Source organism: Salmo salar, chromosome ssa09 (genome assembly GCF_905237065.1).
Source record: "Salmo salar chromosome ssa09, Ssal_v3.1, whole genome shotgun sequence".
In the NCBI taxonomy this organism is placed as follows: domain Eukaryota; kingdom Metazoa; phylum Chordata; class Actinopteri; order Salmoniformes; family Salmonidae; genus Salmo; species Salmo salar.
Genome location: NC_059450.1, coordinates 18,838,637 through 18,864,107, shown reverse-complemented (window position 1 = coordinate 18,864,107; position 25,471 = coordinate 18,838,637). Strand labels below are relative to the sequence as shown.

The following is a 25,471-nucleotide window of genomic DNA, read 5'->3' as shown; positions in this document are numbered from 1 at the left end:
CCACCTTTTACCCCTCAAACCTCCACCCCTCCTCTCTGTGGACGACTGTCAACCACTTTGAAAAGAAGGTTGACGACATCCACTTCTCATTCACTCAGCCTATTGAGTCCACTGGTCCCACTCACAGGACTATGCCTTGGACTCTTTCTCTCCTCTCTCTCCAGATAAAACCCTGTGACTAGTGAGGTCCGGCCGCCCGACAACCTGCTCACTTGACCCCATCCCGTCCTCCCTTCGAGACCATTGAGCGTGCGGTCTCTGACCAACTCTCTCATTATCTCTCTCAGAACGATCTTCTTGACCCTAATCAGTCAGGCTTCAAGACGGGTTACTCAACCGAGACTGCTCTTCTCTGTCACGGAGGCTCTTTGCGCTGCCAAAGAGGACTCTCTCTCCAATGTTCTAATCCTTCTAGATCTATCCGCTGCCTTTGACACCTTGAACAATCAGCTCCTCCACTCCACCCTCTCAGGGCTGGGCATCTCAGGCTCTGCACGCTGTTGGATTGCATCCTACCTGAAAGGCCGCTCCTACCAGGTGCCTCAGGGCTCAGTTCTAGGCCCCCTCTTCTTCTATCTGTACACCAAGTCACTCAGCTCCGTCAAATCCTCACCTGGTCTTTCCGATCATTGCTATGCGGATGACACTCGGCTACTTTTCTCCTTCCCCCCTTCTGACACCCAGATGGAGACACGCATCTCAGCTAGGATGTCGGTCCACAACCTTAAGCTCAACAAGACGGAGTTGCTCTTCCTCCCGGGAAAGGCCTGCCTGCTCCAAGACCTCTCCATCACGGTTGACAACTCCACGGTGTCCCCCTTCCAGAGTGCAAAGAACCTTGGCGTGACCCTGGGCAACACCTTGTCGTTCTTTGCTAACATCAAAGCAGTGACTCGCTCCTGCAGGTTCATGCTCTACAACATCCGTAGAGTACTCAACATCCGTAGAGTACAACATCCTAGTCCTAATCCAGGCACTTATCTCCCGTCTGAAATACTGCAACTCGCTGTTGGCTGGCTTGTGCCATCAAACCCCTGCAATTTATCCAGAATGCTGCAGCCTGCTGGTTGTTCAACCCTCCCAAATTCTCCCATGTCACCCGCTTCTCTGCACATTCCACTGGCTTCCAGTCAAAGCTCGCATCACTACAAGACCATGGTGCTTGCCTATGGAACAGCAAGAGGAACTGCCCCTCCCTACCTTCAGCCTCTGCTCAAACCCTACAACCCAACCTGAGTACTCAGTTCTGCCACCTCTGGTCTCTTGGCCCTCCTACCCATACAGGAGGACAGCTCTAGCTCAGCCCAGTCCAAGACCTTCTATGTCCTGGCACCCCAATGGTGGAACCAGCCTTCCCCTGAAGCTAGAAGAGCAGAGTCCCTGTCCATCTTCCAGAAACATCCGAAACCCTACCTCTTCAAAAAATCTTAAATAATCCCACAGCACTCCCCCCTCATCAACTAAAAAAAACTTTAGTTAACAAAACATTCCCACTTGACTCTTCTCTCGCATTTGACACTGTTACCTCTTACTTGCTCTGACTTTGCAGATAGTTACTTTATTTCGATTTTTTAAATATTTTGTATACATACTATGACTGTGATATGTGGTTGTTCCACCTATCTATTTTAAGATGAACGGACTAACTGTAAGTTACTCTGGATAAAAGTGTCTGCTATATGACTAAAATGTAAATATTATCATACAAAAGGCAGCTGCACAAAAGGTGTGTGAACTATTAACATGTATTACCAGCTACATGTAAGAAAGGAACAGATCAATAAACTCACAATGACTTACTCATAAAGCATGTGGTGGCCATTAGCAGATGAAATCCCAAACAAACAAAACAGAGGTGAGGAAGTCCTGTTCTTAGTCCTTTTCTATGCAATATTGGATGTTGGTACTCACTGCTCACATTCAATGATGCATACTGTTTGTTGTTGGTGTGCTCAACTCTGTCTGGGTGAAGGAGCTGGATTGAAAGGAGGCACCCTCAATGGCTGCCCCCTCAATGGCTGCCCATATAAATACCTGGCTATAGAGCCATATAGAGGGCACACCTGCCACGAGTGCCCTCTGTCCTTACATGACCATAGAGTTGGGTAGAGGGCACACCTGCCACGAATGCCCTCTTCCCAATTCGTCACTGATCAGGGAATTCTGTATAGGTGTATTTCATTAGCTGATATCCTGAACCCTGATATTGCATATAACTTGAATTTTCTGTGTAACTGTTGATGATCAATTTGATTAATTAACGTCATTGTGATATTTGTTATGAATAAAGTATACCAAATGTAATCTCTCTTGACTTTTTGAATAAATATATTGTATTATGTTGTATAAATTCCAAAGTATACACCAGAAGGAAGATTCTAAGATATCTGTCTTTTACATTATAAGGTATTTTAGTGTGACAATGCGCCCTATGACATAGTTCTGTATTTTAACCATATAGTGTCCAGTACCCTATTTTAAGCTGTTTGACCATAGTAAAGGTCCAGCAACACTTGCTATGACCAAGCTTTTCGTTCAAACGAACCTGTTTTGTATTCTATGGACTCTAATGAGTAAACTGAACCCTGGTTTTATGGACACAAAATTGCATACATGAACAATAATAAATAAACAATAATCATACAATCAAAAGAATCATTTATTTTGTTTAATTTTAATTGTATATACAGTACCAGTCAAAAGTTTGGACACACCTACTCATTCCAGGGTTTTTCTTTATTTTTTTACTATTTTCTACATTGTAGAATAATAGTGAAGACATCAAAACTATGAAATAACACATATGGAATCATGTAGAAGAAGTGTTAAAGTAGTAACCAAAAAAAATGTTAAAACAAATGAAAATATATCTTATATTTGAGATTTTTCAAAATAGCCACTCGTTGCCTTGATGACAGCTTTGCACACTCTTGGCATTCTTTCAACCAGCTTCATGAGGTAGTCACCTGGAATGCATTTCAATTAACAGGTGTGCCTTGGAAAGAAATTCCACAAATTAACTTGTAACTTTGTAATGCGTTTGAGCCAATCATTTGTAGTGTGACAAGGTAGGGGTGGTATACAGAAGATGGCCCTATTTGGTAAAAGACCGTCCATATTGTGGCAAGAACAGCTTGAATAAACAAAGACAAATGACAGTCCATAATTTCTTTAAGACCTGAAGGTCAGTCAATCAGGAACATTTCAAGAACTTCAAAAGTTTCTTCAAGTGCAGTCACTAAAACAATCAAGTTCTATGATGAAACTGGCTCTCATGAGGACCACCACAGAAAAGGAAGACCCAGAGTTACCTCTGCTGCAGAGGATAAGTTAGTTAGAATTACCAGCCTCAGATTGCACCCCAAATAAATGCTTCACAGAGTTCAAGTAACAGACACATCTCAACATACACTGTTCAGAGGAGACTGCGTGAATCAGGCCTTCATGGTCAAATTTCGACTACCACCACTAAAGGACACCAATAAGACGAAGAGACTTGCTTGGGCCAAGAAACACGAGCAATGGACATTAGACCGGTGGAAATCTGTCCTTTGGTCTGATGAGTCCAAATTTCTGATTTTTAGTTCCAACTGCTGTGTCTTTGTGAGACACAGAGTAGTTGAACGGTTGATCTCTGCATGTGTGGTTCCCACCGTGAAGCATGGAGGAGGAGGTGTGATGGTTTGGGGGTGCTTTGCTGGTGACACTGTCAGTGATTTATTTAGAATTCAAGGCACACTTAACTGGCATGGGTACCACAGCATTCTGCAGCGATACGCCATACCATCTTGTTTGCGCTTAGTGAGAATATAATTTGTTTTCAACAAGACAATGACTCAACACACCTCCAGGCTGTGTAAGGAGTATTTGACCAAGAAGGAGAGTGATGGAGTGCTACATCAGGTGACCTGGCCTCCACAATCAACCGGCAATCACCCGACCTCAACCCAATTAAGATGGTTTGGGATGAGTTGGACTGCAGAGTGAAGGAAAAGCAGCCAACAGTCCTTCAAGACTGTTGGAAAAGCATTCCAGATTCATTCCAGATGACGCTGTCATCAAGGTGGCTACTTTGAAGAATCTAAAATATATTTTGATTTGTTTAACACTTCTTCTACATGATTCCATATGTGTTATTTAATAGTTTTGATGTCTTAACTATTATTCTACAATGTAGAAAATAGTAAAAAATAAAGAGAAACCCTGCAATGTGTCCAAACTTTTGACTGGTACTGTATACTTTTTACCGGTAGGCTATTATTATGTTCTTGACATTAATATACTTAAGCTCCAACCGTTTCTCAATGTGTTCCAATCTATAATTTTACCAGGTAAGTCAGTTAAGAATAAATTCTTACTTACGATGACTGGGTTAACTGCCTCGTTCAGGGGCAGAACGACAGATTTTTACCCTGTCAGCTCCGGGATTCGATCTGGCAACCTTTCAGTTACTGGCCCAACGCTCTAACCACTAGGCTACCTTCCACCCCTTTTGCTTATATAAAATAGTAGTTCTCATTTCGAATGTTCCCACATGTAGTTAGTTACCTTTGTTTTGTTTTTCATAATTTTAACATTATGCACTATGAAAAACTACAACAACAAAAAAAATATGATTTCGTATCATACAAATACATTTTTATCACGGACTTTTATTTTGAAGGGAAATCCCAAAACCGGAAGTCTTAATGTGTATAGGATCCAGCTACTGTCGCTGCCGTTACGCTAATCAAAGTGATTGATGACGCTACTAAAGCATACATAGCGCATATAATAACCTTCTTTCCAGTCTTCTGTGGCTTGACAGTAAAAAGAACTCCACACCGGTCTACATACTACATTGCATCCACCAGAAAGAACACTGTGCTGAAATCAACTGCATCTAGTAATTTAATAGGAATGCTGCCTCCATGTGGGCGAGTTATGAGATTACTGACTGTTTCTGAAACATAATTTCACGAAAACTGTTATTACAAAGTTATATTTACTTTGTTATTTATTACTTTGATGTGACATGATGTGACATCAATCATTGTAAAAACATCATTTTTTTCCATTCCCAAAATTTTTGAGCGAAGTTGGACAATACCCCATAATTGTGTGGCGCTTTTATTTAGCAACTTCAGATATTTCATTACTCTTCTCTTTCGTTCAGGTGCTAAGCGTTTGAGTTGACATGTGGGACTGACCAGTTGCGTCACTCGTCTAGAGAACGTTGATCCTTACGCGTGGCGGTGGGAGTGTAATGTCAGTTTTCGTCGGCTTGTCAAATATTGAAGGGAGGGTGTGTTCGCCATTTACCTGGACTAACATTATTGCTTCTTGAAACTACTTTACATAAGAGGACATAGATACAGCTGTAAATTATTATTTATTGTGTTAACGCTGGCTACTATTCTGGAGAAAGCAGAGTCCGGATTAAAGGTATGCTTGTGGAGGGGGAGTCGTGAACTAGTACTGTTTTTGTCGTTCGGGAAAACCTTTCCTATTTCCTGTATGATGATGTTTGGCCTTCAATTTAAACAGGTAACTAACTAACCAGAGAGACAGGAGCTAACGGACCAGTAATCCCAACATTCTTTTGAAATAAGATAATTTAGCTACTATAGCTAGCTTGCTAAAAGTGGAGGGTCAGTCTGCTTGCAAACTCACCATAAAGTCAGTGGCAACTGCTGGCTAACGTTGCAACAAGTGTTGTTACAACCATTGTAACCTTCAGAATCGTTTTTTTGTTGTTGATGTTTCTGAAGCTTTCCACCTGGCCTAGCTTGTTTGACAAGTGAGTTGGCTAGACATGATGAATTGCAAATGCAACATTTTCCAGATATTAATATGGGAGTTATTGGTTAGTAAAGTGGCTGAGACTGATAGCAACTAGCCTACTAACGTTACTACAGTACAAGCCATTGACCACAGATCATTCTGGTATTATAACATAGCCATATCATGTTTAGTTAGTTGCACCTCGTTCCAAAACAATGTTGAATGGTAGGTAATTTTAAGCAAACAGCAGTTTAGGTTGGCTGCATGATTGAGCAGAATCGTAGAACTAATATCAGTAAAGGTGATCAGAACTGAGGAGTTAGCATAGTTAAGGTACCCGAACAAACAGCCTAACTTGATAAGACCTAGCTAGCTCTCAAACCCTTCTACTCAGTATGTAGGGTTTAAAGCCATTACATTACCCCATATTTGGCTCCGTGTAAACCGACGCTGTGTTTTACCATTTAGAAACGTCAATCATCGCGTACGAAATGGTTTTCCAAACATATGCTCATATGCCCGTTATCTTTCATGTCAGCGAGAAAGAATATTTCAAATAAAAGAGACTTACTGTAGCAGGTTTGCACAGATCCATATTGTGTTTAAAAACAACGTCCTCTCTGGACAGCTTTAAAAATAAAGTAAAAATATGTTTGATGTCTTCTTTGCCCATATGAATAACCCCTATGATGTAACTGGAATGATGAGATAGATGTTCTTCTGTTTTTGTTTTATTATTTCACTGCCATACTGTGTTCGATCTTGTCTAGCCATCTTGTCTCAAGAGGACCACAATGGAAATAAGTCCCAGACTTTATTGTGTGTTATCCTCGATGATTTTATTCACGTGCATGTATGGCTTTTAAGTTTTATGTGTGCTTGATTTTTAAAATGGTCGAATTAATAAACTAAACTAAATCCAGTTGACAAACTACACTTCCTCCCCAGTTACACTTACACACAGGTGTTCGGAGCATGCTAATTAGCACAGGTGGTCTTCTGTCTGTCTTCCATAAACAAGCGCTGTAACATGGAGATATGCCCGTGAAGGAACACAAACCCTATAAAAGGTCTGTAGTAATTTCACTTGTTTATTATTATTTCTCACGTATATGAAAGAGACCCCAGCAAAAATCGGGGTTTTCATTTATCTGCATGTCCAGACCTTTATATTTAGCCTCACAATGAAGTGTTTAACCATTTTCTTTTCAGGACAACCAGGGCTACAAGTACAAGACAAAACAAGTTGACATAAACAGTTGCATTCATGAGATTTATTGACAAATGTAAAAAATTAAAAATTATAACAATAATAATAATAATAATAAGGTCCACGAAAAGCAAAAACCTGATTTAAAAATGAATTCATATGAATGCTTTAAATACAGAAATGGTTTGCTCACTGGGAAATGAATATCCAACTAGTCAGTGACAACTGTTTGGAGTTTCTGTCAAACTCCAATGTGAGCTTATTACAGTATTAGACTGTCCTAGGATTTCCTATGATCTATGTAGAAGAACCACTTACCTTCTAATGACTCTTATGTAGCTTGTGAGCGCCATAAAGCAAAACATGTTACGTGTTCCTAAGAGTCTCTGTTTTTCATAGATAGCTTTAATAGTTTGTAGCTCAAACCATTCAGACTCTACAGACGTTTTTGTAAAAATACAGGCCCTTGGGCCCCTTCGGGATTCGCCCTTGTCTCACAAACACCGCTCTAGCTCAGCCCCAGTTTTTCACATAGACGGATGCAGAAGAAATAGACTAATCCAATGGTACAACTCAGAAGTCTGAAACTCAAAATGTTTAAAAGGGGTTAAAGTCCAAAACATGGCAGCGTTAGTGGGACTCATTGGCTTAAGAACATTAAAATGCATCGCTTGCGGTGCGCTTTTGAAAACCTAAGGAACGTATCCTTCATATCAGCAAGAAATCAATTTCGAAAAGTGAAGCGATGATCATTGATGTTTCTAAACGTGAAAACATATCATCGGAATTGTAGTTCACACGCGGCCAACCGTGGGCGACGCTAACCTCTGAAAATCCTATGGATACTCAGGGTTTTTGAGAGTTAGATAATACCCAATCATGTATATTGTAGACTGTAGGTTGCTGTGTTTGCAACAATTGGAGCTAAGTGTCATGCTCAGCTTTGTGGAAAATAAATTCGGGCATAAACATGTAGGAATTTCCTCCTTTTCACCAGGCCTGTATTGAATAAGGAATCCCTGTGTGTGTTGTCTGCCTTTGTTGGGTGTGGTGTGTGCATGAGCATCACTTGACGACACAACCAGACGTGCCTGAGAAGAGGGGCAGACAACTAGATTCTGCCGCGGGCCTATTTTTGTCGGAGCGGAAGGTCGGGGGACCAGAACATAATTATAAAACTTGTACACTGCTAATTGACTACAACTAAGCCCAAAAAGAGATTTGTATTTTTTAATACAATAATTTCATACCTTGATTACACGAACCACGTTTCCATCCACAGTTTTTATGCAAGTAAAGTCATACCGTTTAAAAAACGGTGATGGAAACGGGAAGTTTCGGTACGATTTTATAAATGCTGACGGATCATTTGTTCGTTCGATGTGGTGGGATCTTTTTGTGTGTCTAAAATTAATTATGCGCGAAATGTTGGCGGAAGCACCTTTTTTGCGCAAATATTGAGGTAAACTTGATGACATGGTGTGTAGTCCTCGCACTATGACTCGGGAAATCATGCAGTTTATTAGGCTACAGATGAAATAAATTATGATGAACTGGTGGTGGGTGGTGAAAGTGCACGGAATGAGCTTGATGCTCCTTTCCAATAACTGTCGAGGTTCTTTTTCTGCTGACATGGTGGTCGATGCTAGACTGCTGTTTGACAAATAAAACTATTCTCTTAACCATAATAATCTCAACAAGTAGACTAACCTACCTGCAGAGCCTACCCGGACTGTATCTGCAAGCTGTTGGCTGTAGTGAAAGTGCTAAGAAAGTGCTAAGTTATTTAATGCAACAGTTTGTGACAAAACTCTTGGTAGAGTTGAAAATGCGCTGGAAACACATTGAACATTAGATTTGTATTTGTTGTATGAAAACATGAGTGGATACTAAATGCTGTGTGCACTACATCATCATGCACTGATTTTTATCCACAATGAGTCAGTTTGGTGGAAACACCGCTGGTGGGAAAATGCACATTTTCTTTCAAATCAAGTCAAAGTTTATTTTTCACGTGCGCCGAATACAACAGCTGTAGACTTTACAGTGAAATGCTTACTTACAGGCTCTAACCAATAGTGCAAAAAAGGTATTAGGTGAACAATAGGTAAGTCAAGAAATAAAACAACAGTAAAAAGACAGGCTATATACAGTAGCGAGGCTACATACAGACACCGGTTAGTCAGGCTGATTGAGGTAGTGTGTACATGTACTTATGGTTAAAGTAACTATGCATATAGGATGAACAGAGTAGCAGTACCGTAAAAGAGGGGGGTGGTGGGTGGGACACAATGCAGATAGCCCAGTTAGCCAATGTGCGGGAGCACTGGTTGGTCTGCCCAATTGAGGTAGTATGTACATGAATGTATAGTTAAAGTGACTATGCATATATGATAAACAGAGACTAGCAGCAGGGTAAAAGAGGGGTTGGGGGTGCACAATGCAAATAGTCCGGGTAGCCATTTGATTACCTGTTCAGGAGTCTTATTGCTTGGGGGTAAAAACTGTTGAGAAGCCTTTGTCCTAGACTTGGCACTCCGGTACCGCTTGCCATGCGGTAGTAGAGAGAACAGTCTGTGGCTGGGGTCTTTTGACAATTTTTAGGGCCTTCCTCTGACACCGCCTGGTGTAGAGGTCCTGAATGGCAGGCAGCTTAGCCCCAGTGATGTACTAGGCCGTACGCACTACCCTCTGTAGTGCCTTGCGGTCAGAGACTGAGCAATTGCCGTACCAGGCAGTGATGCAACCAGTCAGGATGCTCTCAATATTGCAGCTGTAGAACCTTTTGAGGATCTCAGGACCCATGCCAAATCTTTTTAGTTTCCTGAGGGGGAATCGGCTTTGTCGTGCCCTCTTCGCGATTGTCTTGGTGTGTTTGGACCATTCTAGTTTGTTGTTGATGTGGACACCAAGGGACTTGAAGCTCTCAACCTGCTCCACTACAGCCCCGTCGATGAGAATGGAGGCGTGCTCGGTCCTCCTTTTCCTGTAGTCCACAGTCATCTCCTTAGTCTTGGTTATGTTGAGGGATAAGTTGTTTTTCTGGCACCACCCGGCCAGGTCTCTGACCTCCTCCCTATAGGCTGTCTCGTCATCGTCGTTGTCGGTGATAAGGCCTACCACTGTTGTCGTTTTTTTTCTTTATGCGGATTTTAGAATATTCACATGCAAGTCTGTAACCAATTGGATAGAAACCTAGCTATTAAGACTCAATCACATTTTTTGTGTTAATGGGAATACTTGGGATAATATTTCCAAAACCAAAAGTAGTTTTATATCTTAATTCCTGGTGGTTTTTGTATTTTTTGGGGGGGAGCCAATAACAAAAATATACCAAAATGTTTTTCCTCTATCAGATGTGTGTTGTGTTAATAGATCTGTAAAGATTGAATTGAGTTGTTAGTGAATGTGGTGACAACAAGAATCTACTGCGCTACTTGTTGTCTAATATCAAGTCTTCTCGCCCCTCCCAGGATGCTAAGAAGGCTCTGAGTCGGGGCTCCAAGATGAGTGTGACATCATGGTTCCTGGTCAGCAGCTCAGGCACAAGACACCGGTTGCCACCGGAGATGATCTTTGTGGGACGGGAGGAGTGCGAGCTCATGCTGCAGGTGTGTACGACATCAAGATTCCCTAAAAACATGTCACTTCCATACAGCTACTACCAGTACTGGCTTTTTCGTAGCAGGTTAGGAGAATTGGCTTAAGGTTAGGATTAGCGAAAATGCTCTCCTAACCTGCTATGAAAAGTCACTTCCAGTCGTAGCTGTATGGAGGTGGTGTGTTTTTAGGGAGTACCGAATGACAGCCGCAGCACCTTCTGTTTAAACACCAAATGCCATCAACCTGTCATGTGACCCTTAGCCAGTCAACTGCCCATCCACCCTCTAGTGAAAGGATGACGCCTATATTAGGGTCCTGACTCAAGGAAAGCAAGTTTTATTAATGTACGAAAGATCTGTGGGAGTTGACCTGTGTGTACGTGAGAGGTGTTTATTTGTGCACGTGTGTGTTTTAAAGAAAAAAAACAGCTTTTTACATTAGCATGTGATGTTCAGAACTAGCATACCCACCGCAAACTTCCGGTGAATTTACTAAATTACTCACGATAAACGTTGACAAAAAACATAACAATTATTTTAAGAATTATAGATACAGAGCTCCTTTATGCAATCGCGGTGTCAGATTTTAAAATAGCTTTTCGGTGAAAGCACATTTTGCAATATTCTGAGTAGATATCATGGCTAGCTAATTTGACACCCACCAAGTTTGGCCCTCACCAAACTCAGATTTACTATAAGAAAAATTTGATTACCTTTGCTGTTCTTCGTCAGAATGCACTCCCAGGACTTCTACTTCAACAACAAATGTTGTTTTGGTTCGAAATAATCCATAGTTATATCCAAATAGCTCCGTTTTTTTGTTTGTGCGTTCAAGTCACTATCCGAAGGGTGACGCGCCGGCGCATTTCGTGACAAAAAATGTCAAAATATTCCATTACCGTACTTTGAAGCATGTCAAACGCTGTTTAAAATACATTTTTATGCAATTTTTCTCATAAAATAGCGCTAATATTCCAACCGGGCGACGTTGTATTCGTTCAAACACTGAAAGAAAAAAATGGAGTCGTCTCGTGCACGAGCGCTCCAGTGTCATTGTTCTCAGAAGGACCACTCACAAAAACTCCTGCTGTTTTTCGCTTAGACTGTAGAGCTCTCATTTCACTTTCTGTCGCCTACTGAGAACCAATGAAAGCCTTAGAAAATGTCACGTTACAGCAGAGATGCTGTATTTTTGATAGAGATGCCCTAGAAGGAGAACAAATTGTCAGACAGGGCACTTCCTGTATAGAATCTTCTCAGGTTTTGGCCTGCCATATGAGTTCTGTTATACTCACAGACACCATTCAAACAGTTTTAGAAACTTTAGTGTTTTCTATCCACATCTACTAATTATATGCATATTCTAGTTTCTGGGCAGGAGTAGTAACCAGATTAAATCGGGTACGTTTTTTTTATCCGGCCGTGAAAATACTGTCCCCTATCCCAAACAGGTTTTAAGAGCAGTGCCTGCTGGGAGAATTGGTTCCCGCAAATGTCAAAGCAAAATGCAACTGACACATTCCACCCTGCTATTTTTCTCCATGTTTTCTGGTTCTAATAACTGTTTGGAATCATTTGGGAGTTTATTTCTGTGTACTTCTCGCTCTTGCCTTCTAGCTCTTGCCACTGGAAAAAAGAACGCTGCCTTCAAAATAGTTTATACACTTTCCTCAGTCTGTGGTTTGCTCAACATCCCCAGCCCACCACATCTGCTTGTAGAATTGAAAAGTTGCTCTTGTCCACATTCAGGCATCACTGGCTCCAGCAAAACCTCAGCCTCTCCTATTGGAAATTATGCTTACTTATAATCTCTCTTTAAGTGTGCATGCTTTCTGGTCTGGCATGTGCTACAGCCCAAGCATACTTCAGTCTTGTCCCTTTTTGGCATTGTACAGTCTTTTGTTTTTGTATTTGCAGCACAATGTAAAATGACAATACCCACAAAAACCAAAGTTTAGTTACTGTCTGTAATGTGAGCATTCCATTTGGCTTTTTGACAGATGTGGAACTGGAGCCATTTCAAATGAAAGTTGTTTAGAGCCTTGATGTTGTCTCTTTGTTAAAGTCTGTCTGAACAGTATGTGCCTCTACACGCCCAACAAGTAGGCCATGAAGTCCTTAGAGAAACTGTATTCGTCACTCTGCAACGGCTGTGGGGTGCCAGAGGTCACATTCGTCTCAGATAAGATAAATGGACATTCCTCTGGGAAAGTGGGGTAATGTTGTTGGGGTAATGTTGTAACTGAGAGGTGTTTTATTTATTATTTGAGACCAGACGGTAATGGATTTTTTTTCATAAAATGTATGCTAAACAAAAAATATTGATTTCAAAATTTAACAATACATGCAACTCTATGCAAAAGTACCACTTTTAACAATTTACACTGAAAATTGTACAAAAACACATTTACTGGAAGAACTGTGCAGATGCAAAATTTGGTAAAAGAATTTCGGGAAAATCTCCCTCCTGTTTTTTGTCTCCACATTTCCCCAAAACTTTTTTTACATCATTGGATGATGCAAGGATGCTACTTGACAAAATAAAATGCATTACTATTTTTTTTACCACAGAGAATCAGACAAAAATGTACGCTACAGTCTTTCTATTGGCTTATTTGCATATTCAAGCCTGTCTCAAAATACAACACTCCCCTTTTAAGGCTCTCCTGGGGGATGGTTGGCCACCCTTGATAGCCTGTAACATATTGCACCATTAGGCTACAATTACAACCAAATACTTTTTGTTTTTATACAATAATTCTCTCCAGGGCTTGACAGTAATGGTGTCCCATCATCAAATAAATATATGGTTCAAAACAGACTCTTGGACAACTGATCTAAAATTCATACAATCACTGCATATAATTTTTTTTTTTTTAAAAGCAAGGAGGCTGATGCAACCCATCAGACTGTTTAGTTTAAAATCTTAATGTTTTATTTCTTCATATTAAAAGCTCAACAATGCGTACATGGCTATAGGCAATGCGCGAATGTTCCAAAATGCAATTAGCGGGAAAACACAATTCTCAAACGCGCACCCCAAGCGCAAGCAGTTTCATGTGACAAATATGGAAAATATCCGTTAGAAATGAAGAAAGGGGAGCTCTGAAGGTGCTTCAGCTAGCATGGGTTACTAATATGATGAGGATTATGCCTTTGGCTGCTGGACAATTAAAATAACGTTGATTTGAAAACCAATAGATCATGAGAAAAATGCTTATTTCAATGCCATATTAAGTGTTTATAAAATAATTCCCTCAACATCTTCTAAAGTCGTATTTTGTTTAGGCTACTTTGAAACAAGGTAAGAAATGCTTCATAAAATGACATAAAACGTCCAGGTTTGAAACAATTTAACTTTATGGTTAAATAGTTTCAAAATGCTGACCACCTCCAGTCAGAATCAAGTTGGGTGATGTGCGGTGCGCAACATGCACTGTCCTTCACTCTCTGGTCTTGTGACCATCTGAAATGAACAAACCATGCCTTGAGTGTCGACAGAGTCAAGCCTTTAGACGTTAATGTTAATTATCCTTCATTATATTTGTCAAACATGACTGGCGTTTAGCCTGTATTTGTCATTAAAAGTATAATTTAAAGTTTGGCTAGATTTTCTGGCGCATTCCTCATGTCCGCATCGGTTTGGATATGAGGCTGTAGCACACAGGCTTTTAAATTTAGTTTTTTTAATTAAAAAGTCAAGGGCTCTGAATACTTTTCCGAATGTACTGTAAATGGTTTCCTACACGCTAAGAATTCTTTATTACGCCATATTGGAGTGTATGTATGCATTTTAAGATTAGATCTCATATGCTTATCTGCATTTTTTTGTTGTTGACACAAACAACAACACAGAGTTACACATGGAATAAACAAGCATACAGTCAATAACACAATAGAAAAAAAGTCTATATACAGTGTGTGCAAATGGCATGAGGTAGGCAATAAATAGGCCATAGTAGCGAAGTAATTACAATTTAGCAGATTAACACTGGAGTGATAAATGAGCAGATGTGTAAGTAGAAATACTGGTGTGCAAAAGAGCAGAAAAGTAAATAAAAACAATATGGGGATGAGGTAGGTAGATTGGATGGGCTATTTACAGGTGGACTATGTACAGCTGCAGCGATCGGTTAGCTGCTTAGATAGCTGATGTTTAAAGTTGGTGAGGGAAATATAAGTCTCCTGCTTCAGCGATTTTTGCAATTCGTTCCAGTCATTGGCAGCAGAGAACTGGAAGGAAAGGCGGCCAAAGGAGTTCGCTTTCCACACATTTACTGCGTATGCTATAATGGGTCCAAACAATAATGCAACATTTTTTTTTAGGAGTCAATCCAGGAAGCAATACATCTTGTAATGTAATTGGAGAAACTATTGACTCTTCTATAGCACACCAAGGAACAGAAGCCTCTGGGTTTAACCAGGTGTTCAGAAGTTCATTTGGCATGATGGGTGATAAAATGTTTGATTTGGAGTCCACCTGATACTTTTGTTCACTGTAGTGTTGCATATTTAATCTGTGGTCTCTTTCTCCCCCAGATTAACTTCATGACAGAGTCAAGTTTAGACCAATAGTCTATAGGAGGAGGCAGTGGAAACATGGAACTTGTAAAATTGATACGAGGTGGACATTCATTTTAATAATTGAGATTCTAGCATGCAAAGAAGTGGCCCTTGCGGACCATCTTTTTATGCCTTTTGGATCTTTTGAAAGGTTTCTAAGTAGTTTTTCCTGCAAGTAGTGTGAATAGAGGGGGATATGGTATTGCATAAGTAGGTGATTTGCTTCTTCACTGGGTTCATGGGTGGTAGTTGCATGCTTCCCATAGCTGAGTTAAGAGGTAGTAGAGCTGATTTGGACCAGTTGATCTTGTAACCAGACCATGAGCTGAATGCTGTGAAAATAGACATTATTGACTGGAGGGATTTCTGGGCGTTTTTGACATAGAGCAGTATGTCATCTGCATAGAGAGCAATTGCTTGTTCAGTTTGTTTGATTTTGATATGTGAGGAAGCTGAATTTTGACGTATGCTTTGTGCCAGCGGTTCAAGAGAGCGAGAAAATAGCATAGGGGAGGCGGGACAACCTTGTTTACATCCTCATTGTATGGTAAATACATTAGAATGGGTAGTGCCAGTAGATATAATAAAAGGATTCACATACATGGTGCAGATCATATGTATAAATCTAGCCCCAAAACCAAAAGGTTCAAGAACAAGCCATAAATATTCCCACTCTAAGCGGTCAATGGATTTCTCTGCATCTAATGATAACACAGTACACAGGCTACCCAGATTGGAAGCCTCAGAAACCACATGAAACATGCGGCGAATGTTATCGGCTGCCTGACAACCCTTAATAAACCCTGTTTGGTCAGGATGTATGAGCTTATTAATAACTTTCTCTAGGCACATGGCTAGAACTTTGGCATACAGTGCGTTTGGAAAGTATTCAGACACTTTCCCTGTTTCCACGTTTTGTTACGTTACAGCCGTATTCTAAAATGAATTTTTGCAAATGTATAAAAAACAGGTACCTTCTTTACAGTATTCAGACCTTTTGCTATGAGACTTGAAATTGAGCTCAGGTGCATCCTGTTTCCATTAATCATCCTTGTTTCTACAACTTGATTGGAGTTCATCTGTGGTAAATTCAATTGATTGGACATTATTTGGAAAGGCACACACCTGTATATACACTGTTCAAAAAAATAAAGGGAACACTTAAACAATGTAACTCCAAGTCAATCACACTTCTGTGAAATCAAACTGTCCACTTAGGAAGCAACACTGATTGACAATAAATTTCACATGCTGTTGTGCAAATGGAATAGACAACAGGTGAAAATTATAGGCAATTAGCAAGACACCCCCAATAAAGGAGTGGTTCGGCAGGTGGTGACCACAGACCACATCTCAGTTCTTATGCTTCCTGGCTGATGTTTTGGTCACTTTTGAATGCTGGCGGTGCTTTCACTCTAGTGGTAGCATGAGACGGAGTATACAACCCACACAAGTGGCTCAGGTAGTGCAGCTCATCCAGGATGGCACATCAATGCGAGCTGTGGCAAGAAGGTTTGCTGTGTCTGTCAGCGTAGTGTCCAGAGCATGGAGGCGCTACCAGGAGACAGGCCAGTACATCAGGAGACGTGGAGGAGGCCGTAGGAGGGAAACAACCCAGCAGCAGGACCGCTACCTCCGCCTTTGTGCAAGGAGGAGCAGGAGGAGCACTGCCAGAGCCCTGCAAAATGACCTCCAGCAGGCCACAAATGTGCATGTGTCTGCTCAAATGGTCAGAAACAGACTCCATGAGGGTGGTATGAGGGCCCGATGTCCACAGGTGGGGGTTGTGCTTACAGCCCAACACCGTGCAGGACGTTTGGCATTTGCCAGAGAACACCAAGATTGGCAAATTCGCCACTGGCGCCTTGTGCTCTTCACAGATGAAGAAGGTTCACACTGAGCACGTGACAGACGTGACAAAGTCTGGAGACGCCGTGGAGAACGTTCTGCCAGCAACATCCTCCAGCATGACCGGTTTGGCGGTGGGTCAGTCATGGTGTGGGGTGGCATTTCTTTGGGGGCCGCACAGCCCTCCATGTGCTCGCCAGAGGTAGCCTGACTGCCATTAGGTACCGAGATGAGATCCTCAGACCCCTTGTGAGACCATATGCTGGTGCGGTTGGCCCTGGGTTCCTCCTAATGCAAACAATGCTAGACCTCATGTGGCTGGAGTGTGTCAGCAGTTCCTGCAAGAGGAAGGCATTGATGCTATGGAATGGCCTGCCCGTTCCCCAGACCTGAATCCAATTGAGCACATCTGGGACATCATGTCTCGCTCCATCCACCAACGCCACGTTGCACCACAGACTGTCCAGGAGTTGGCGGATGCTTTAGTCCAGGTCTGGGAAGAGATCCCTCAGGAGACCATCCGCCACCTCATCAGGAGCATGCCCAGGCGTTGTAGGGAGGTCACACAGGCACGTGGAGGCCACACACACTACTGAGCCTAATTTTGACTTGTTTTAAGGACATTACATCAAAGTTGAATCAGCCTGTAGTGTGGTTTTCCACTTTAATTTTGAGTGTGACTCCAAATCCAGACCTCCATGGGTTGATAAATTGGATTTCCATTGATTGTTTTTGTGTGATTTTGTTGTCAGCACATTCAACTATGTAAAGAAATAAGTATTTAATAAGATTATTTCATTCATTCAGATCTAGGATGTGTTATTTTAGTGTTCCCCTTATTTTTTTGAGCAGTATATAAGGCCCCACAGTTGACAGTGCATGTCAGAACAAAAACCAAACCATGAGGTCGAAGGAATTGTCCGTAGAGCTTCGAGACAGGATTTGGGTCGAGGCACAGATCTGGGCGAAATGTACCCAAAAATATCTGCAGCATTGAAGGTCCCCAAGTACACAGTGGCCTTCATGATTCTTAAATAGAAGTTTGGAACCACCAAGACTCTTCCTAGAGCTGGCCGCCCGGGCAAACTGAGCAATCGGGGGAGAAGGGTCTTGATCAGAGAAGTGACCAAGAATCCGATGGTCACTCTGACAGAGCTCCAGTGTTCCTCTGTGGAGATGGGAGAACCTTCCAGAAGGACAACCATCTCTGCAGCACTCCACCAATCAGGCCTTTATGGTAGAGCGGCCAGACGGAAGCCACTGCTCAGTAAAAGGCACATGACAACCTGCTTGGAGTTTGCCAAAAGGTATCTAAAGACTCTCAGACCACGAGAAACAAGATTCTCTGGTCTGATGAAACCAAGATTGAACTCTTTGGCCTGAATGCCAAGCGTCACGTCTGGAGGAAACCCGGCACCATCCCTACGGTGAAGCATGGTGGTGACAGCATCTTGCTCTGGGGATGTTTTTCAGCGGCAGGGACTGGGAGACTAGTCAGGATCGAGGGGAAAGATGAACGGCGCAAAGTACAGAGAGATCCTTGATGAAAACCTGCTCCAGAGCGCTCAGAACCTCAGACTTGGGCAAAGGTTCACATTCCAACAGGAGAATGACCCTAAGCACACAGCCAAGACAAAGCAGGACTGGCTTTGGGACAAGTCTCTGAATATCCTTCAGTGGCCCAGCCAGAGCCCGGACTTGAACCCAGTTGAACATCTCTGGAGAGACCTAAAAATAGCTGTGCAACAATGCTCCCCTTCCAACCGGACGGAGCTTGAGAGGTCCTGCAGAGAAGAATGGGAGAAACTCCCCAAATACACGTGTGCCAAGCTTGTAGCGTCACACCCAATAAGACTCAAGGCTGTAATCGCTACCAAAGGTGCTTCAACAAAGTACTGAGTGAAGGGTCTGAATACTTATGTAAATGTTATATTTCATTTATTTGTTTTTTAATACATTTGCAAACATTTCTAAACCTGTATTTGCTTTGCCCTAATGCGATATTGTGTGTAGATTGATGAGGGGAAAAACCTATTTAATCAATGTTAGAATAATGCTGTAATGTAATAAATTGTGGAAGAAGTCAAGCGGTCTGAATACTTTCCGAATGCACTGTACATCTTCATTTCTGTTCCAGTTAAACTGAGTGGATGAAAATTAGCCCAATTTGTGAGTTATTTTCCTTTCTTAGGGATTAGGGATATAGTAGCTGTGTTGATGTCTCTGTGGAATTGTCCTTTTTCAATAGCAATGTTAGGCGATTCAATAATAACTGATCCTAGCTCATCCCAAAAGTTGAGAATGGGTTCAGGAGGTATTCCATCAATACCAGGCGCTTTATCTGTCTTCATATTTAAAAGAGCAGCTTTCAGTTCAGATGAAGTGACCGGTTCCTCTAAAACGGTTTCTTCCTGAGAAAGTTTGGGCAACGTAAGGTTCTCCAGGAACCGCCGACAAGCAGAATCATCAAAGCTATTTGAAGAACTGTATAAATCTGACTGACTAATATGCTATAAAAGTTATTTATTTCTGTAGGATCAGATATCAGTCCCTTTAGTAGGGGATCTGAATAGCTGTATTGATGATCTTGTTTCAGCATGTTTAAGCTGCAGTGCCAGTAAGAGGCTAGGCCTACTCCCTTAAACAGTATTTTTGTCACACCCTCTGCTCTGTTGCAACAGGTCATTAAGTTTCAGTCTACTTGTGTTTATCCCAATTTCTCTCTCTGAGTAGTTGTCTTCCTGCATTTTACAATGATTTTTCAAACTCACTGATCTTCTGAAGTCTTAATTTCTGTAAATGGGAGGAAAAATGTGTAGTGTTTACGCTTATGAAACCCTTTACAGCTAACCATACCATAGTTGAGTCCTCCACTGAGTAATTTATTTCAAAAAAATATTTTAAGTTGGATCTAAACTGAAAAAGGAAGTCAGTTGTCTAGTGAAGTATTATTAAACCTTCATCTCAGTGCACATTTTTTCATTGGGAAGATTTGAAATTTACAGAAGAATGATCAGATATAAAAACATTACAGGCCATTCTAAGTTCCATGTTACCTGTAATATCAGTAGATGTTGAAACATAGTAAATTCTCGAAAGTCTTAAATCTAACAGAAAAGCATGTATAGTCCTTAGTTGTGGGATTTTGAAGTCTCCAATGGTCATTTAAGATCTTTAAGAAATTGCTTAAGTGCACTGGAAGCATTCACTTGTGATGAGCTATGAGACGGTTCAGATCTATCTAGCTTAGCATCAATAATGGCATTCATGTCAGTTCCAATAATAAGCATATAATCCGATTTAAATTGATCAGGCTTCTGGTTACAGAAGGGAGAACATCTTTGTCATATGGGTTAGGAGCACAAATAAATACAAATGCTATTTTACATATGCTCCACTCTGTATGGAAGTAAGTACATCTGCCCTGTATCATTTCCACTTTTTTCAATTGTAAAGGGTAAGTTGCGTTTATGTAGAATCCGTACCCTTTTAGATATGAAGCAGGAAGCAGCTGCCAGTTTGTAGTATTTGTTTTGAAGTCTATGGACATCACCCTCTAAAATGTGTTTTGATGTATTTCTAATACGTTTTTAAGACTTTTTCTGCTAGATGTTTTCTAAGACCCCTTGTCCATCTCTTTGACCAGAAATCAAAGCATTTGTCTTCCTAAATTATAGGATGGAAAATGGTTAAACATTTTTTTATAGTAATATCTCTCTATATATACAGTTGAAGTCGGAAGTTTACGTACACTTAGGTTGGAGTCATTAAAACTCGTTTTTCAACCACTCCACAAATTTCTTGTTAACAAACTATAATTTTGGCAAGTCGATTAGGACATCTACTTTGTGCATGACAAAGTAATTTTTCCAACAATTGCTTACAGACAGATTATTTCACTTATAATTCACTGTATCACAATTCCAGTGGGTCAGAAGTTCACATACACTAAGTTGACTGTGCCTTTAAACAGCTTGGAAAATTCCAGAAAATGTTGTCATGGCTTTAGAAGCTTCTGATAGGCTAGTTGACATCATTTGAGCCAATCGGCGGCGTACCTGTGGATGTATTTCAAGGCTTACCTTAAAACTAAGTTGCCTCTTTGCTTGACATCATGGGAAATTCAAAAGAAATCAGCAAAGACCTCAGAAAAAAAATTGTAGACCTCCACAAGTCTGGGTCATCGGGAGCAATTTCCAAATGCCTGAAGGTACCACGTTCATCTGTACAAACAATAGTGGGAAAAAAATCATGGGACCATGCAGCTGTCATACTGCTTAGGAAGGAGACGCGTTCTGTCTCCTAGTTGATGAACGTACTTTGGTGCGAAAAGTGCAAATCAATCCCAGAACAACGGCAAAAGACCTTGGAGGAAACGGGTACAAAAGTATCTATATCCACAGTAAAACGAGTCCTATATCGACATAACCTGAAAGGCTGCTCAGCAAAGAAGAAGCCACTGCTCCAAAACCGTCTTAAATGGCTTAAGGACAACAAAGTCAAGGTATTGGAGTGGCCATCACAAAGCCCTGATCTCAATCCTGTAGAACATTTGTGGGAAGAACTGAAAAAGCGTGTGCGAGCAAGGAGGCCTACAAACCTGACTCAGTTACACCAGCTCTGTCAGGAGGAATGGGCCAAAATTCACCCAACTTATTGTGGGAAGCTTGTGGAAGGCTACCCGAAACGTTTGACCCAAGTTAAACAATTTAAAGGCAATGCTACCAAATACTAATTGAGTGTATGTAAACTTCCGACCCACTGGGAATGTGATGAAAGAAATAAAAGCTGAAATAAATTGTTCTCTCTACTATTATTCTGACATTTCACATTCTTAAAATAAAGTGGTGACCCTAACTGACCTAAGACAGGGAATTTTTACTAGGATTAAATGTCACGAATTGTGAAAAACCTGAGTTTAAACGTATTTGGCTAAGGTGCATGTAAATTTCAACTGTGTGTGTGTATATATGAAATAATCTTTGCTTTCATTTAACACCCAATTTTTGATATGCTCCAATGAACTTCACATTGGTGTTCATGGATCCTTTTACATGGAAATTACCCAATACTGTAGAGCTTTCAAAGTGTTGATGATAATACCAAACAAACCAGGATAATCATACTAGCCATTGCCTTGCCCAGTGCTAATTGAGACAGGAAAATAGCTACTCCATAAGCCAGAGCCTCTCAAATCTCCAAATTAGTGGTAAACCAGTGGATGCTCCTCAGAGGAGGAAGGGGAGGACCATCCAACTCTGAACTTCAGAAAAATAGTGAAATGTTAAAACTATACTAAATATATTCACGTCGCCAAATAACAGTTTTAAAATACACTGTTTTGCAATGGTCTCCCTGAAGGACATCTACCTGAATTTGTCTAATAGAAACACTCGTTTTCGTTCCAAAACATAGTTTTGCAACTGTTTTGGACTAATGATTACACCCTAGATGAGCTAGATGCAGGCAAATGTGCAAGGCGGTATTGAATGCGTTACTGTCTGTCACCTTGATTACTCCAATTTGTCTCTCAACATGTGCACCAATGTTAAACTTTCATTTGTAGGCTAGGTTGTAGCAACCTGATGGGTATAGGGAAAATTTGATTATCATGTAGTAGCCTTAACCTATCTATGTTACATTGAGCTGGGTGAATGGAAAATGAATGACCGTCATCCAATATCCTGTAATAGAAATAAGGCCATGCTCATAAAAAAATGAAGTGTCCTCCCTAATATTAAATGGCACCGACTGCCACTGTGGTTAACATGCAGTATGTGACAACAATAAGAAGGAACGCTAGTAACAGTAATAACTCTGCAGATGAGTTAGGTGGGTGAATGGTCTGTCTTTGTGGTGAAGAAGAGGCCTGGAGTGGATAATGAATGGAAGAGTGAGCGATTGGCTCAGCCTGCCTTAATTACCGCTTTTGTTCTGCCCGTTAATTAATGAGCAGAACTACAGTAGAGCTGTCTTTCTTGTCCTCCTGCCCTACCGGCTGGTGGCTTGTTGAGGACCAGGATGATTGGTTGAGTTGTGTAAAGTGCTCTTTCTGCCTGTTCAGTGTCAGACTGGGGTTGTCTTCAACCAGCGGGTACCATAATGACCCGGCTTGTATTGGTTAGGAGTAATAGGGATAATTTGCAAGAATGTAAGCAAACTCAAAGGCCTATCTGTTTGACTATGAGCACGGTGATCTACTGTACATACATGTTGCCTTCATTGTGGATATTTTGTTTTACTGCTTATACTCATGACAGTATCCAGTCTGAAGTTTCTTAGCCATTGCCCATCAGTATGAGATGCTCAGGTATGTTCTCTGTTGATTTACAGTCGCGCAGTGTGGACAAGCAGCACGCTGTCGTCAACTACGACCCAGCCACAGACGAGCACATGGTGAAGGACCTGGGCAGCCTGAACGGGGTGAGTCTCATGTCCCCTGCATACAGGTTGAATAAAGGATCCAGCTAGCCACAGCCCTCTCTGGAGGGTCCAGAGCACCACTACCAGTCCCTCAGGCCTTAGCACAAAAGAGCCCTCTCTCAGTGCCAGGGACAGTTGCTAGAGCAGTAATGAGTACTGTGTTTTCTGCTGGCCTGGGCCTTTTCTCTGGTGTTCCTTTCTCCCTCTCTCCCCTTCCCCCGGACACCTTCCCCCGTACTATTGCCACTTCATTGCACTGTTCCAGCCAAGCACAGGACTGAGGAGAGCGAAAGACTGTCCTTTGTTTCACTGTAGTGTTTCTCTTGGCACCAGCAGTTGGAGCAGCTAACTCTAAACAGAGCAGAACTTAACATCACAGACTTGTTACTGAAATGTATCATGACTGTTTCCTTTGACAATTCTCTTTATTTAGTCTACTTATAGTGGTGAGCCCTCTTACAGTACATTGTTTTAAGCACTGTTAGGCTATAACCTTCCACTAAGCGATACAGTATCTATACTTCTGGATTGTGGGTTTAACTTAGATTGTGTAATGTAATTAAGTCGTGTAGCTTTTGCTGGTGTGTGAGTGCTTTCAGTGTCAGCCTGCTCTCTACCCACCTGTCCCCTGACTGCCTTCCTCAGCCTACTCAGGGCAGATGGCCATTACATAACTGCATAATCTCGTTAATGCCTTAATTTACAGGTAGGATAGCTTAAATTTCACTCACAGGCAACTTCTAAGCAGCACCTAGCTAGGAAAACCCCAGAGGCTGTGTGTGCAATTGAATGACCTGTTGCCAGTGTTACAACTAACTCTCATCGTCAGAATCTGTTTTTATTACAATGGTATTGAACTAATCATGATTGTTGTGAAAGCAAATAATTACAGTCTAGATTTTTCTGACGCTTACAATGTAAACACACCAAAACAAACTGTTGTATCTCTTTTCTCCCCAGACTTTTGTGAATGATCTGAGAATCCCAGACCAGACTTACATCACCCTGAAGCTCTCTGATGTCATCCGCTTTGGATATGATATCCTTTTGATTATCTGATAATGATTGTAATTCTTTCATTGTTTTATTGATTCTTCATTGTTTGGGGATTTTCTTGATTGGATCAGAAGGATGTGTACTTTTCAACCTCTAAGTGCTCTCTGTGCTAGTTTCTTACAAACAATTGAATTCCATAAAGCTTTGGTCTATACTTGCTGGTAGAAAGGAATTTAAAACATTCATTTTCTTTTCCCTCTGTGGTTTGTGCACAACTCTCCCAACATGTTAATTCCCTGTGGTTTGAGTCAGGGGTTTTGGATTATGTCCAACTCTGGACTGAAAATCTTTTGGACCCTTGAACCTCTGAGCTGAAAAACATGAATAGTGAAAATGAGTTTTGATAACTGGGACAAAAGCTGCTTAAAGGTAGACGTTTAGTATGCGTTACCAGAACTTACCATGCATGCTACATGTCACATGTCTTGAGTTCTCAGAAAGTTAGAGCTTCAAGGACTACACAGGCTAATCATTTCCCAAAATGGCAAGTGTCAGTGACATGTATTATTCTAACCCAATGGCTCCAGTTTGAATATGCTTTCCTTAACTCTGCTTTCACATTCTCATGTGTACATCCTGGAGAGGAGTCAACACAAGGTGCCAGAGGAGGCTCTCAAAGTAAGTGAGAACTTCCACATGTACAGTGCATTCGGAAAGTATTCAGACCCATTGACTTTTCCCACATTTTGTTACGTTACAGTCTTATTCTAAAATGGATAAAATATTTTTTTCCCCTTATCAATCTACACACACTACCCCATAATGACAAAGCGAAAACCCACAGACCCTTTGCTATGATACTCAAAATTGAGCTCAGGTGCATCCTGTTTCCATTGATCATCCTTGAGATGTTTCTACAACTTGATTGGAGTCCACTGGTAAATTCAATTGATTGGACATGATTTGGAAAAGCGCACACCTGTCTATATAAGGGTCCCACAGTTGACAGTGCATGTCAGAGCAAAAACCAAGCCATGAGGTCGAAGGAATTGTCCATAGAGCTCCA

The 25,471-nt window shown here is 41.2% G+C and overlaps 1 protein-coding gene across 5 annotated transcripts in view; it reads left to right on the top strand.

Annotated features, from left to right (window-relative positions):
- Positions 1-5,146: 5,146 nt before the first annotated feature.
- The window catches only part of LOC106610859 (centrosomal protein of 170 kDa protein B), a 50,929-nt gene continuing 30,604 nt past the window's right edge, over positions 5,147-25,471 (top strand). For 3 of the 5 annotated variants that reach the window (XM_045723453.1, XM_045723452.1, XM_014210499.2), the window contains exons 1-5: positions 5,147-5,424; positions 10,447-10,584; positions 23,320-23,409; positions 24,370-24,448; positions 25,025-25,083. In XM_045723453.1, coding sequence (XP_045579409.1) covers positions 10,480-10,584; positions 23,320-23,409; positions 24,370-24,448; positions 25,025-25,083 — 333 coding nt within the window. In that variant the 5' untranslated portion in view covers positions 5,147-5,424; positions 10,447-10,479. Of the gene's footprint in view, positions 5,425-6,711; positions 6,834-10,446; positions 10,585-23,319; positions 23,410-24,369; positions 24,449-25,024; positions 25,084-25,471 lie in introns of all 5 variants that reach the window. The other 2 variants (XM_045723451.1, XM_014210500.2) reach the window with 2 other exon arrangements.